This window comes from Strigops habroptila, chromosome 4 (assembly GCF_004027225.2).
Source record: "Strigops habroptila isolate Jane chromosome 4, bStrHab1.2.pri, whole genome shotgun sequence".
Classification (NCBI taxonomy): domain Eukaryota; kingdom Metazoa; phylum Chordata; class Aves; order Psittaciformes; family Psittacidae; genus Strigops; species Strigops habroptila.
The window spans coordinates 44596821-44613084 of record NC_046358.1 but is presented as its reverse complement, the minus strand read 5'-3'; the positions used below and the strand labels follow the sequence as shown (position 1 = coordinate 44613084).

The 16264-nt window shown below is 36.0% G+C and overlaps 1 protein-coding gene across 4 annotated transcripts in view; it reads left to right on the top strand.

The window, feature by feature from the left end:
• RASGRP1 (RAS guanyl releasing protein 1) overlaps positions 1-16264 on the top strand; it is a 45390-nt gene that overhangs the window by 22699 nt on the left and 6427 nt on the right. For 3 of the 4 annotated variants that reach the window (XM_030481873.1, XM_030481871.1, XM_030481872.1), the window contains exons 6-16: positions 962-1115; positions 4366-4539; positions 5249-5365; positions 7280-7555; positions 9029-9109; positions 9729-9833; positions 10859-10968; positions 11622-11766; positions 12480-12516; positions 13101-13247; positions 15014-15387. In XM_030481873.1, coding sequence (XP_030337733.1) covers positions 962-1115; positions 4366-4539; positions 5249-5365; positions 7280-7555; positions 9029-9109; positions 9729-9833; positions 10859-10968; positions 11622-11766; positions 12480-12516; positions 13101-13247; positions 15014-15387 — 1720 coding nt within the window. Of the gene's footprint in view, positions 1-961; positions 1116-4365; positions 4540-5248; positions 5366-7279; positions 7556-9028; positions 9110-9728; positions 9834-10858; positions 10969-11621; positions 11767-12479; positions 12517-13100; positions 13248-15013; positions 15388-15838; positions 15986-16264 lie in introns of all 4 variants that reach the window. The other variant, XR_003990871.1, reaches the window with a different exon arrangement.

Sequence of the window (16264 nt, the reverse complement as noted above, 5' to 3'; positions counted from 1 at the left end):
TCCTCAGAAGAGTTTATATTTCATTATAGATATTATATATATATTACGTAGAGAAACAGAATATTTCAAGAATGGCTTAGGTTGAATTTAACTGCACTGTAGACTTTGTGCTGATTCTCTACACTAGATAAATTTTACTCTATCCAGGGAACCTAGAAAATTTGTGGAGGCCTAATGACTTTGAAGGATCACTTGAAGTCAATGAGAAAGGAGAATACATTTTGATTGGGTAACAGATGAGTTTAAAAAAGTGTGTTTATATTTTTAATGCCAAAGGTAAATGAGAAGATGTAGTTTATTACATTGTAAGACTCTTGATTCTATTTTATGTGATTTTAGTTAGAAGATTACTTGTCCTCTCGAGAAAAAAATCCTACAGCTATACATCACGTAGTTCTTTCTTGGGAAGAGAACCTTCCCTGTTATCAAGGAGACTAAGATAGCTCTGTGGAACTGTATAACAGTGTCAATTTGTATTTGTTTGGAAATGTACAGGCAAAAGCAGATCAGAATTTGGCATACATTTTATATCTGGTTATGAAAGAGGATTTTTACTTTTTCAAATTCAATTGAATTTCATTACTCTATGGGTGAGTAGCATAGGGGGAGAGTTCATACTCAAAGGCTGGTCAAGAAAACCTGTAAGAATTATTAAGTGGAGGAGCACTGGATGTGTTCACTGAGAACAAAGTTATGGACAGCAATTCTGGAAGTGCAATATATAATTTCATGCTGTTTAGTAATAATAGTTGTATTGTACTTACTTGCTACATCAGTATAATAAACACTAACAACATTTTGTCATATAATCGCGAATGTATGAGAGGAACTAGCTGTTTAGAAATTCAAATAATTCACTTTTTATTGCAGTAAGGAATGAAAACGATACTTTTGTATTAGGGAGAGAGGAAAATTTTGCTCTTCAGAAACTAACTCAGGGTAATTCTGTTTTGTCTAAAAGAAATTCTAGAGATTGGTCTAGAAAGCTGACACAGCGTGTAAAGACCAACACCAGTAAGAAACGGAAAGTCTCACTTCTTTTTGATCACCTTGAGCCAGAGGAGCTATCAGACCACCTTACCTATCTTGAATTTAAGTCTTTCAGAAGAATATCAGTAAGTTATTTTTATTTTTTAAATTTATTTATATATGTACTTACTTATTTTAAAGAAAGATATGAAGAACATCATAGAAAACATGGGAGAGGGGTAGAATTACAAGATTAACCCTGCAGTGCGAGCTGCTGGACAAGCTGAGTCTGTGTCCAGACTCTTTTTTTTTTTTTTGACTAGTGTTGAAGGTGGCCAGTGGCACTTATTGTGAGTGCATACCCTTTTGCTGCAGTCATTTGGGAGAGGGAGACTGAACCTTTTAAGCAACTGTGGAACAGGGTCGGGGCAAGGTCAGTTGGAAGGAAGAGGAGTAAACCATTTGATCTTCTTCCAACTTATCTTTTTGTTAGAACAAGTGGTGTTACTTGGCACAGGAACAAGCAGCCTCCTTTGACTCAAATCAGTAACCAGGCTGAAATGGGATGAAGGAAACTTGGAATATTCTCCTAGAATGCTAACCTCCTGTGGCTGTAGGAAACAGTGCAGCATTCTCGTGCAGTGACTAATGGACTGTCTGTATAGAAGTCCACTGGACTCTGCTTGCCATTTTTTGTTGTGCATAACAAAATAAAGACTAGGGATAAGGAAACAATTGAGAAAATGACTTTTTTTAATGTAAGGGGGATTTAAAATATTTTATTATACAAGCTTTCGAGTACACAAACAATTCTTAAGGATTTATCTTTTCCTTTTGTAAGGATTTATTTTTTCTTTCATTTGATTTGTTTTTTCAGCTATGTTGGTAGCATATAAGATGCTAAATTCCCCATGCACCCTGGCTTGCACCCTACAGCATTAGTCCTATTCAAACCTGATACAGGTCACAGATGGAAAAGAAAAGTGAACATTAGAGACCAAATTCTAAGGTGGTTTCAAAGTCAGTGTGATTGTAACAGTGAAAGCAAAGTGTAGGGTTTTTTGTTTGTTTTGGTTATTTAGTGGTTTGGGGTGGTTTGGGTTTGAAACACAATTTGAAGATGAAGTCTCACCAGGACAGCAGCTCTCAATAGATTGTGGAAAATTTCACTGTTGTATGTTAGTGTACTTTTTTTTTTAGCTGACAGTACATGACTCTTTATGTTTTGTTAAATTCAAAAAGCCATAGAAGCAAAGTCATGCACAGATTGCTGTCTGTAGGCAGTAATAATATGCAAAGCTTATATAACTCTTAGTATTTTCAAGCTCTGTGCAGACAAAAAGTAATTAATGATTAATGAGCATAACAAGTATGATTGCAGTCAAAGTGTCAGATGTGTCACGGAGTTCCAACAGTTACATACTTGTACACATTTCATGTGCTTGGTCCTGCATATGCTTTGGTATAAATTGAGTTACCAAGATCTCAGATCAGAAAATAATGTGTAATTAATAAAGAGCTGTATAGATTAACTCTTTGCAGAATATGTTCATGATGTGCTAAGCCACAGAATCCTTTTGTTATTCTAACATGGCAGCATATCCTGGGAGAAAGGTTGCAAATGACCTGCTGTGTTATCAGTCACAGGAATAACTATTCATAGGTTCAGTCATTTGAAAGTCAGGAAGGAATACTTGATCCCCTGAACATATATAGCGCACAGCAAAATCTTCAACAAGACACCATGTATCTTGAAGCAAACTAAAATGCAGGGAGTGGTGTTCACAGAGCAAAACCAGCAGGTATGCTGGTGTTCGGAAACCATTTTAATTTATAGTTATAAAATACAGGGAGGCTACACTCTTTTGTAAGAATCTGGATTCTGTTTTCTTGTTGAGACTCATAAGTTAGTCATTGCAATACCAGACCCCTGAATTATTTAAGTACCTGGACTTCTTTACCATATCTGCCATTAACAATCTTGTTAAAGCTGACCTCATTAATAAATTCTTACACCAAAATTATTTCAAAACTTTAAGTAAGATATTATATATAAATTTGTTCAGCATTAAAAAAAAATTCTTTTCTGAAGGCAAGAGCTGCTGGGAACAAAATATAAACTAATCAAACTGATTCATAATTGTACTGTAACTGCTATGAAGTCCATAATTATGTAGTCAGATATTGAAAAATTATCTATCTGTATAAAGCAGTTGCTTAAATTTCAAGATCCAGCCAAATCTGGCTGGGGTTCAAAATTCAAACAGTAATTGTAAGTAAGTACTATGTAATCTCAGAGACAGCTCTACTTATTACTGTTACTTATTATTAATTTAATAAGAGGACAAATCCAGAGATGTCTGCTGTCATATCTGCTTTTTAAAGTGTTAATAGTTCTTATTAAATGTGTGGAAAAATTAAAAAGTGGAGAGAAAGTGAGAGAGGGAGAGCAAAAAGAAATAGCAGCCTGACAATTTATGACCTTTTCTTAAGGTTCAGTGCCATTCAGCATACTCCTATGACCTTAAGAAAGTGATATTTCTCTTTTACAGCTATAAATTTTTGGTAAAATGTTAGTATTAGTGATCATAGTTAAGAATGGATATATAAATCCCATGCCGCATTTTCTGATGATTCAAATTCTTGTGTATTCTTGTTATTGGATAAATCAAGAGAATGGGCAAGCATTGCATCAACAAAACCAAATGATTGCTTCTTTTTGACCTTAACGGTAAGAATGGCTTAAAAAAATCTATTTGCTACATACAGGTGTCTACTGAACAATTTTATAACACTTTAGTTAAATAAGAGAATCTCACAAGCTGTATTAAAAATATTAACAAATCTGTAGCCCTCATTCTGAATGGCCTTATGTAAGTTTTATATTAATCTCATTGAACTTGCTTTTTGTATTAGTATAGCTTAATTCAGAAGTGTTACCTACATATGTAAACTGAACACTTAATTTCCTTAACCTATCACCAAGTTACTAGATTAGACTTTAAATTCAGTTTAACCTTCCCTGTCAAAGCCTAGATTCAGTGAACCTATGGAGCCACTGAGGCTGGGAGGATAGCCATCATCCTAAGGTTTATAAAAGCCAAGACTCCTGAGATATATGTGATGTAAATGGTGTGATACAAATTATGGCAAAAAGATGCTTTCAGTTAATTCAATTAGTTGAAGCCTTCTGCTTTGAACTGAACAAAGCTTTGACCAAGGAGAGATTTCAGTCCTATGGATATTTAAGGTGTAAAATATATCTTGCATATTGCATTTAAAAAGCAGGCCTGTATCTGCACATAGATCTTGAGGCATATGAGTTTTCATTTACACTGTTTGTCTTTTGTTTGGTTTTTTGTTTTGTATTGTTTTTTCGTTTGTTTTGTTTTTAAGTTCTCAGATTATCAGAACTACATTGTGAATAGTTGTGTGAAGGAGAATCCAACAATGGAAAGATCAATTGCTCTTTGCAATGGTATCTCTCAGTGGGTGCAGCTAATGGTCCTCAGCAGACCAACACCACAGCTTCGGGCTGAAGTGTTCATCAAGTTCATTCATGTTGCACAGGTCAGTTAAATTTTGATATGTATAGTGTTTATTTTGTCTTTTTCTGATATAGCCCTTTAGGTATTCTTCCCATGCTGCTACAGTAGGGTCGGCTGGGAGTGTTGGCGCTGGTCTCCTGGTTCATATATACAGCATGCATATTTGTGTATGCTGTGGTTTCATACCAAGTATTCAGATATTATGGCACCATGACTTTCTTATACCCATTCTAAAAAAAAAACCTGGTTTCACTGAAAAACTAGTCTTGCTTTTGAATCAGCTAGTGAGATTCCAAGCTGTGACTGTGTTCCTTTCCAAAGCATGAACCACTATCATGCCTTTGGCCATAATTAGAAGCATTTCTACCAGATATGCCTTACTGGATAGAAGAAGAGATATGGTCCTGTTGGTAATCTTTGCATACTAATTCAACTGCAATCATAATCAAGATAATAGGCAGTGTTTCCTAGTTGTGGTAGGCTGTGGGAAGAGGGAGAAGTACTGAGGAAGTACTTTGAAGATTTAGTGTATCTGCAGAATTAATATCTAATAACAGTAGAATAAGTACGTTGCACCCAGTAAAATCAGAGCTCATTACCAAAATGGACACTGGCACAAAACTTGTAAGACTGTAGAGGAAGATGGTAGAGGAAATGTGGAATTTGGATGTGTGTAGTGAGCAACTTGAACTTTAAATAATAATATTATTTTTTTTGGTATGTCAACACAGAAGCTCCACCAGCTGCAGAACTTCAATACATTAATGGCAGTGATAGGAGGTCTCTGTCACAGTTCAATTTCCAGACTCAAGGAAACAAGCTCGTGTGTTCCTCATGATGTAATTAAGGTTGGTATCACTCCTCTAAGTTTTACAAATAAGATTAGCCTTTAACTTTTTTGTCACTGCACACACAAAAAACCAATCTTACTTCATTGAACAAAATGGAGAGAAAAACAGAAGAGAAAAAAAAAAAGGAAGATTTCCTTTGGTTTTGGAGGGGTTTTCTTTGTTATTTCATCTTTACGGTACCAGTTACTCTTACACTTCCAACCCCACTTTCCTTCAAGATTTGTATAGCTTCTCTAAAGTTTCTCTTTGAATACTCAGATGTGACAAACTACATTTTCATTTATTTGCAGTTGTACAGAATAGCATTCAAACACAAAAGCAGAGAACTGGATCCTAGAACATTTGAGGAAAAAACCTGTTGTCATTGATAGCAGCATTGACCATCTCAAGTCTATGAATGCTAGCACAGAGCTCTGCACTTTGAGTTTAAAACTGAAAGGACTGGTTTTGTTTATCTGGTCTTTCTCTGTGACAGATTTTATCTAGTTCAGACATGAACAAACTTAGTCCTAGTACACACACATAATACAGTGGCATGTTACGAATCAGTTGTAATTTCCATTTGAATTCTTGTGAAATACAGATGGATATATATTTTTATGAGATTCTTCCTACTAAAACTATGAAGAAAAGCATATTTTTTAGCAATGAAATGGCTTCTTCAGAGATTAATATGCTGTATTATTTTATCTTGTTTGGGGCCTGAAAGATTTTGTATAGGTATCTAATGAACCTGTTTTGATCACGGTATGATCAGTTTGAATGAACAGTGCATACCTGAAGTATAGACCAGAAATATGACCTCCTACTGATAATGGTTGCAGCTCTCGTGTTCTATAAAAACCAGTTAGCAAGCTTATTTTAGAAGCATGTTGTTTCACACATTTTTGCATTACAAGGAGTGGACTACCTATGTGTCCATCATTTGAATAACTTTTTTACATCAAGAGATTGTATACAAGCACTAACAGAAAGCAAGTAAATAAAGGCTCTTAATTAGTGTCTTGAGAACACACTTTAAAGTTTAACAATAATAAACAGTTTGTGAAGGTTAAAAATCAAGAGGTTAGATGGAACTTCCACAAGAAAACATCAGTCCATTGATTTTATAAGGTTAAGAATCAGTAGCTGTATAGTTTTACACAAGGAAAATATTTATACTGCTAGACTTAAGATTCATTTGGCCTTTACAACAGGTCAAATATACTGTTTCTTCTTCATTTCCATGGAAAAAAAAGTTTTCTTAAAAGCACAGATGTGCCACCTTGAACTGTAGTAGGAGTTCTGGTCATGCTGTGATGGGACCATATCACAACGCAGGGTTTTTGGCCAGGACTTTCCAATCCCAGCAATTCCAGCTGTTGACCTGGAAGCTGAAGAAGTGCATTCCACATTTTAAGGTGAAGACGGTGGCTTTTATGGAGGTCAGAGAGCTTGTGCTGTGCATTAACTGCATACACATCCCCTTGATTTGAGAGGATCCTATTTCTTTTACTTGATTAAAATAGGGAATGTAGGAAGACCAGCATTAATAGATAGTCTTCCCACAGAAGATATAGATAGTCTATAATATTATAATATTATCTATTATTATAACTATAATATTATCTATTATTATAATATTATCTATTATTATAACTATATATTATATTATGTTATGTTATATTATAACCTATTATTATAACTGTACTATTATTATATTATTATAATATACAATATTATCTATTATATATTCTAGATAGTTAAATTAGGTGAGGTAAATACTTAGATTTTGTTTCAAACCTAAAGCTTTAAACTGCATTTCAAGAGTCATTGCAAGTAAACCCAATAATAATAACATGGGAAATTTTTGTGCTGTATGGCCAGAAAAAAACCAGTAACCAATTTTGATTTTTTTGTTTTTATTTTTAGGTGTTTAATGAAATGACAGAACTGCTTTCATCGTACAGAAATTATGATAGTTACCGACGTGCCTATAATGAGTGCAGTAACTTTAAGATCCCAATACTTGGGGTCCACCTGAAAGACTTGATATCACTTTATGAGGGCATGCCAGACTACTTAGAGGACAAAAAAATTAACATATACAAACTATACTCTCTATATAACCACATAAATGAGCTGATACAACTTCAGGAAATGCCACTTCCCTTGGAGGCTAATATGGACCTTGTTCATTTGCTTACAGTAAGTCTGTTACATGAGATAAATACCTCCATTTAAAAAATAATTTCTCTCAAGCAACTAAGTAGAGAATTCTATTAATTATAAATACATAATGTAAGATTTTTCTTTCCCAAATGGAATGTACAAAAATAGAAGAGAAAAAGTTAGTGATACTGATTTATCTGGCAGCAATGGTAGAAGTGTCAGTTCAGCAGTATGCTTCCAATTCTTTCTATAAGGCAAGGAAATGTTTATTATATATACACTATATATGACAGGACATAAATTAAAAGATATACTTCATTTCAGAGCAGGATCTTCTAATCTACTAATATTTCAGGGCACATAATTTTCCTGTTTGTTCCCAGATTTTTCCAACAGTCTTTCTCCTTCTTCTGTTTCCTTTAGTCATCTGCTTTCCCATTAGCAGGCAAATCAGTTTGAAGAGGTATTAATAATTCCATACATAAGTCAATAATTCATAGAAGTAACATTTGAACTTTTGGTTTTGAGTGTCAGAAACTACTTTTGTTTCCCTAAGACTCTCAAATTATTCACTATTATGACTACAACAGTAATGCTTACAGTTGTTCACAGGAAGTTGTTGCATATCTGCAGTTTGAGTAAGGTTATTAATTGGATAAAATAGCATATTTTGGTTTCTTATTTATATACATATGACTACAGTAGTGTTGGCTCTCTTAAGAAATTTATATTTTCTTTGGACTTGCCATAGATTGAGGCTTGTAACACATTCATGTCTGGGTTTTCTATTCAGTCGTGTCTAGTGTATTTTCATGTAAATAGTAAAAAATGTTACCAGTCTTTAGTCTCAGCTTGAAATTTGTTTCCAGTCAATAAAATATCTGCTATACTATTTTCCAGGACATATGCAAAAGCAAAGGTGTAAATCTGACCATTTTTTCAATTTCCTTTATATACCCAGCTGTAATATTTCTCGCTGTATACAATTGCCATTGAGAGCTAAAGGTTCTCACTAAATATATTCAAGCCTATCTTTTATCTTCATCATGTACTTCTTAGTTCAACACGGTCAACCACAGCTGGTTTGGATAAATATGACAAGTTTAAACAAGAGTTTTCTGAGAATTTGACTTGATGGACAGTTTCTTTAGAATGGTGCTTTTGTGCTTAGTTGCACAATAGACCACTTGAATATTATGGGAGTAACATTTTTTTTTTCAGGTTACTTATTAACTGGCTGCTAATTATGCCTGTAGTCACTTCCTGTGCTGATGACTGTAGCTGTGTAATGATGATACAGATTTCCAGATAATGGCAATAACAGTCTGGAATTTAGAAATGTACCCATTTCAAATCACTGTGAACACCTGCGCAGCTCAAGTGCATTTTTCCGAGGTGCCACCTAAATTAAAAATTAATCCACCAAAAAATATTCATTTACACCGGGAACAGGTTTATCAGGGGGTAGTGACTGGCTTGGAATTAAACTAATTTTCTGTTTGTTTTCAGCTGTCCCTTGATCTTTACTACACAGAAGATGAAATTTATGAGCTTTCATATGCCCGAGAGCCACGAAGTCACCGAGCTGCTGTAAGGGCCTTTACAGATTCTTAGCAAAAAGCCCCATAAATTTAATGAGTAGCATAACTTATCCCTTGCATTAATTTTATTTTATGCTAAATTGAAAACATTTCACCTTTATAGACTGAGCAAAATCTGTTCAAGAATAAATTGTTTAGCTGATGATGAAGCCTAAGCTAGAATATGTGGGAGAGTTGACACCATATCAGGTTTTATAATATGAACACAAACACAAAGGAAGTTACTTGCGTAGAGACATGACATCAGGCTTAATCTGGGCAATTGATACTGATTCTTTTAAATGAAGAATTCTTATGTGATTCAAATGATGAAACCCAGGAGTGTTATATTGTAGTTTTGTTCCTGTTTTATAAATATGGAAAAGATTGTGAATTTACAGGGCTGTCGGTGAACTGTAATAATTGAAGGAACAGCCACTGTTTTGGACAGTTCAGGGAAGAGCTCCCATTACAATACATGTAATTATGTAATGATAATTACATAAGTACCATGTAATTATCAAAAGTACAATGTTGGGTCCAAGAGGCCATTTGTCACAAATGAAAGAAGTGTAATACAGAAAATCTTTCCATGTGGTACTAATGAAGTTCCATTCAATTTATTCTAGCCTTTGACACCTTCCAGACCACCAGTAGTTGCAGACTGGGCCTCAGGAGTAGCCCCAAAACCTGATCCAAAAACCATCAGCAAACATGTTCAGAGGATGGTAGATGTAAGTATGGTTGGCCCATTTACCTTATATTTCAGTCATAGCCTTAATCTCTAGGTATGAGGAGATAGAAAGAAGGGAAAAAATACTGGACACATTCATAGCTGTGCTGAGTTCGTAAGCACGTCTGTCCTCATAAACAGGTATTTCTGCATAGCTGTAAATAGCAGCCCATGAGGCATGGAAGGAAATTCCTTAAATGGCTAAGGAACCAGTGGGGAGTGTGAATGCCAGTGACACTCTTTCAAGGAGCCAGGGAGTCCATTTCTACCAGGGATTCCAACATCATGCTATTGGTGGAGTCTGAAAGTGGGCCTCTCAATGGCTTTATTACTAGCAGCCATTGGGTTTTCTCTCTTACGGGTCACCTGCTTTTCTGGAAACCATTCAGTAAGCTCAGGTGGTTGATTCTAAAAATGACAGAGAGAGGTAAAGACTTTGTCTTTGCATCCTCGCTTCATGTCTTCTCCTTCTAGACACTTCTAATTTTGCTAGGTATCCTTTGATACACGCTGTTTTGGAATACATTTCTAAATTTGGCCTAGGGGTGCTCCTTGCCTTAGGGTCAGAGGCAAACAATAACGTCACTCCACACATGGAAATAGGTGTCTACATGACAATTCTGTTATATAACTACTTTTCACATAACATTCACCTGATGAAATAAACCAGACAGCTACACTGGTTTGGCTACAGAGATCACCACTGAGAACACTAATTGAGAGCATTTAATACAAGTTGTATATGTAGGCATGGACATAATGATCTTAAAGCAAAACTGAAAAAGAGATGTGATTGTGTAGTGAAGCATTTAGTCCAGCCTGTGTTGACTTACCTATGTTTTGCTACAAATCCAGATACCTTAATGCTTCTTTAATCTCAAGCCAAAAAGGCAGTTAGACTGTTGGCACAGTTTAATAGATACTAGGAAAAAGTGGGAGAGGAAATCCGTAAATATTGTGGAGACTTTCTAAAGTAGTAATTCAGTCCATCCTCATTATAAACTGTTCTAATATTACCTTGCACAGTCTGTCTTCAAAAATTATGACCATGATCAGGATGGATACATTTCCCAGGAAGAATTTGAAAAGATAGCTGCCAGTTTTCCTTTCTCATTTTGTGTAATGGCGAAGGACTGGTGAGTACCTAGTCCTGCTTATTGACTTTGTAGCATGTTTTTGGAGGGCTTTTGGGGGTTTTGTGTTTAAATTTTATTTCTGTCATTAGAGTGGTCAAATTATCCTCTTCACCCACAAATAGAAGTGAAAATATGACAAAAACATTTTCTAAATGTGTTGTGAATGAATGACATCTGCATAAGCTTATAGAAGTCATAACCAGGCAGATGTAGGAGGAAGAACAGATAATAGAAAAATAAATATTTTTTTTAAATGATATTCAGTATATACTACTAAGGAACTTTCCTTAGATGAATGTGTCCCTCAAAATAGAGAATTGGCAAATGTATATTTTGGTCAAATTAAGAACATTTTTCTTAATATATTGAAGCATGGAAAAATACAGTAGTGATTATTCAGAGGTTTTCTGTGAAGTAGTTCTGAGGTTGCATCACATATGCAGATATTTCATTTATCCTTAGAGGCTGCATTTTAAATGTGTAGATAAGTTTCTGTAGACTTTGGGAGCAGTCGACAAGATTACCAAGATCACTGTAAGTTTTGGCCCATGAAACTATTTCCATTTTGAATTGCGAAGAAAGATATGTTTAATTTTCCTTATGCTGTTAAGAAAATGTGCGTCTCACAAACAGCTTCTCTTGTTTATTTCCAGGGAAGGTCTGATTAGCAGGGATGAAATAACAGCTTACTTTATGAGGGCTAGCTCAATCTATTCCAAATTAGGACTTGGCTTTGCTCACAACTTCCAAGAGACCACTTACTTGAGGCCTACTTTCTGCGACAACTGTGCTGGATTTGTAAGCTTACTTTTTAGTAAATTATGTTAATGCTGCTTGGAATAATGCCTTTTTTTATCTCATAATCACCACATGTCATATACAGAAATGGATCTATATAAAACACTAGTGAAGCTATATGGAACACCAGGCTGCTGCCTGGTTTAGCTATTTAAGGTACCCTTTACACTCCTCTTGCAGTACTATTACCTATTTAAACATGGCTCCCACCTTGTGGTGTTTGGTTGTGTCACCAAACAGTCTCAGACAAGACTTCCAAATCCTGAGCCTTCCACTCCTTGAGGCTGTTAGAACTCATGTCCTGGTACAGACATGACATGCCCCCTGCCTGTGGCAAAGAAAGATTTAGTAAAACTGACTGTCCTACCAACCCCTAGTTTAGCTGGGATCAAACAAGGGTGCTGAGATAGAATTTTCCATCTACTCCAGCTCCACAACTTCTCTGGGGGCTGTCAGATCTGCTGATGTATTCATTACAGACTAGCTCAAGGTATTTTGTTTGAGATTGAGGAACACAAAATATTCTTAAATATCTTACGCTAAAGAGGTAAATAGTTCATATTTTGACCTTAACATTAAAAGGGTAGAAAACCAAGATATTCTGCAGGTGCTCGGATCTTAGAAATGAGTGGAGCTTTTAGAGGATTTTTATCCATTATCAATGTGCAGATAGATATATTAATACTAAGTCTTTCTGTTTGTTTGAATGTCAGCTATGGGGAGTCATTAAACAAGGATACAGATGCAAAGGTAAGGTACTTTATACTTTGTTAATTTTAATCTATAATTGATGATAATAATCTGATAATCCTGAGATCCATTGCTATGTCTATGGACCTATTTAATCTGACCTCTCAGGGAGGAGAAGACTGATTCAAGAATAGTATGTCAGACATATGGTCCAGAAGAAATGCAAAGATGAAGGGACTTATAACTGATAGCTTTAACCCTTTGCAAAACATCACTGAATTCAGAGGATTTGAGAACAGACTCTTCTATTCCAATGGGCTCAAACACCAACACTGTGAAGACTGTGCAGCACATACACAATATGTATTTTGCAGAGTTTTCTTCCTCATATAGGTATCTCTTTCTCTGCAAATACTATAGCGACTGAATGTCACTATTTTGTATTTGCACAATGAAAAGGAGTTTTCTATGTATGTAGCAAAGGTATGTCATTGGTCTGTTTATAAGATGTATGCTGTTACTTGTAATGCACATATAGAATACCAAAGAAGCTTTCTTCCTTCCTCGGGAGGCAACACAGTAAGAACTGATCTTAGATGCTACAACAGAGCCACTGAATCATGTAAACTGTGTTTTGTTTACAGACTGTGGAATGAACTGTCACAAGCAATGCAAAGACCTGGTTGTGATAGAGTGCAAGAGAAGACCCAAAACATCAATTGCAGACAGCAGCCCAACATCTGCTCTTGCTTCAAGCCTCTGCCCAGTAGGAGTCAAAGAACAATTCCATGGTGAGAAAAGATCACGTTAAAAAGATCAAAACATCTAGATAGCCTATCCTTTGTTGCTTTTCCTTTTAAAGCTGAGTTGTACAGCATCAGTTTAGGTTTTGTTAGTTAACTGCAGTGTTTTATCAACATATAAACTACAACCAGGCATGAGCCTGTACCAACAGCATTCCAGTTCTAGTCTGAGTAATGAAAGGCTCCCTTTCTGGGAGATCTCTTGTCACATTACATAATGTGTGGCACACAAATTCCACAAAAACTGAGTAAATCTTCTGTCAGAGTCTCATGAGAACTAGATGCGATGAACTGAACAGCTGACAGGTTCTCTTGATTCTCTCATCTTGTGAAAAGCTGGTCTTAGTACACTCAACAGTTTTTACCACTGTTGTCACATTAAACGACTACTGCACTGTTACAATTCCGACTTGGATTTTAATGTGGAGTTTATAAAGTCAGTTTACTTACATATCTGTGTGCTAGGAAAAACAGGAGCTAATTGTATTTAATTTTTCTGCTTCAGCAGCTGAATCTACTACTCCTCTTCATCTGTCCATTTTTCATTCAATCACAAATCTACTCTCTGTTCTTTTGTTCTATATCTGTGTAAAGTTTGTATGAAAGGTGTATAAACTTGTCATATTGTGTATTACCATGTAGGCCTCCAAAGGAGAAAACGTTGTCCTTGATTAAGACATCAGGCTACTTTTGTTTTGAATTTTGATGTTCCAAATCTCTCAATACTCACTTTCTTTGAATTTCTTTCCTCCCTGTATCTAATATTCTTCAAATCTACTTCTTGTCACTTTGACATCCATCTTTTGTGTGTATTTAATTTAAGATTCATACTGCTGGATTCCATCTTAGGCTTCCTATTAGCACAATGCAGCCAATTTCTCTTGATAACTGACCACATGCATCTCTATGATGGCACCTGCCATGGCTGCAGCACTGCGCAATAACCACCTCATGGGATGTCATGCTTATAGAGAGGTTGAGCTGTAGTGTGTTGCCCCATATTACCCAGTGTGCCAGAATGTGGTACCTCTCAAGGCTATATCATGCTGAAGAATGAGAATTCAGGTCTTGGTTGAAGGTGTAAGAGTCATCTGTTCATCCATATCCTCATGTAATTCTCCAGAGCCTCCAGCAGCTACTAGACTGACTTTTTCTTTCCCCTCATGTGTGTGAATATGCAGTCTTACTTTGTTTTCTTCCCAGTGACAGAAATTACTTTATCTGAAACAGATCTTTTTAAAATCCTTTAATCATATCTTTTGCCCACTGCTTCTAACATTGTGGGTTCTCCTCCCCTTTTAACTGCAAAAGTAAAAGTATTTTAGGATGACCTATACAAAAGCAGTGTAAAATTAAAAATTTCATTATTTCACCTTTATGAAGAGGATGAGTTTTGTCTTACAGCTGCAAGTTATGATAATGCTGAACTAACACCTAGGCTTAATCTTCCAACCCAATCACTAAGATCGATGGTCTATATAAAACCTCATAGCCATCTAGAAGTTTTTCTCTAGCTGATCTTGATGGCACACTTGGTTTTCCTCTTACTGATCCATATTTATGTTATTGAGACATGCAAAGAGTTCCAAGAGACACAACGCTGAGAAACTTCCAGTGACACCTATTTTGGAGAACAATTAATATAAAAAGAATATGTTTGTTTTATTTATTAAAACCATGTTTAATTACTGTGCGTTCTGTTTCTCCTTTCCTGGGATAAGATCCTGACTCAATTTACCATATATATCCTACAGGACAAGAAGAAGGACTGTTCACATTTCCTAATGGAGAAGTAGTGGAACACAGTGAAGATAGCAAGGACCGAACCATTATGCTCATGGGTTCCTCAGCTCAGAAAATCTCAGTGAGACTGAAACCATCTGTGGTTCATGAAGGTACACAGACTGATCCTGTACTGCTGGCTGGTGATGTATCTCGTAGGCAGATTGAGAAGAAAGAACATAAGATGCCAGAAAATGCTTATCTCCAGCCAGCTCCACCATCCCCATTTCCAAGCCCACTTCTAGGCCGCAAAAAGGCGTATGTTAAATGGGAAAACAAGGACTCCAGCCAGAAAAAGAAGGAGGAGCATCACAGCTGTAAACCCTCATACCAGGAGCTTGAGCAGGTACATACATGATGAAACAAATTCTGGTTGGAGTGTGTGTGGGGGGGGGTGGCTGGGTGGGAAGGTGTCACCTTACTCCAGTGTAATTAATTTCCGGGACAATCCATGAACAGCATCATAAATTCTTAGCCACTTTAACTCCAGTAATGCTTCACTTCAAGCATAAATTTTAGTAGTAGTGTAGGGAATAAATTTTGAAGCCCTTGTTATGATTACACTGATCCCTGTCAGTCTTAAAATTTATAAGCAAAAATGTGATCACAATCCAATCACTTAGGACAGCATGTTATTCTGTAAAGTAAGTAACAGAGTCCTAAATTTCCTCCTGCATTTGGTGGCCTCTGCTCCCCTAAGTGACAGTATATAGAGGGCCGGGGGAGGTGGGGTGGGAGGGAGGCTCTGCTTTTGTTCAACTGACAGTGAATCCTTTCTTTTTTTTGATAACTTTAAGTCACCAAGAAATTTTCCTGTGAACAGACATGATGCCTCTTGCTAGATTTCACCTGCATCAGCCCAGTTGTGGCTCACCTTACTCTACAAGTGTTCTGACAAAGTAGCTATTCATAAGGCTGTCACCTCAGATTTGGCCCAAATTCAGGTTTGTAGAAACAACACCTTTCCAGACAGATTAAAGAGACTTATCAAGTATCAACAATGCAGTGATCCAGATATGACTATGAGGGACAAAGGCGGATTTATTTTCATACTTTACGCATTGCTATCTATTCTGAGATGGACGAACATGAAAACAGCCCAGAAACAGGACCACAGCCTGATCTTTGTATGACCAGTATAACTTTCAAACTATCCTTTGCTATTTATAACATGAGCTCATCTTTTACAAAAGATGATTGGTTTATGAAGACAGAGATTAAAA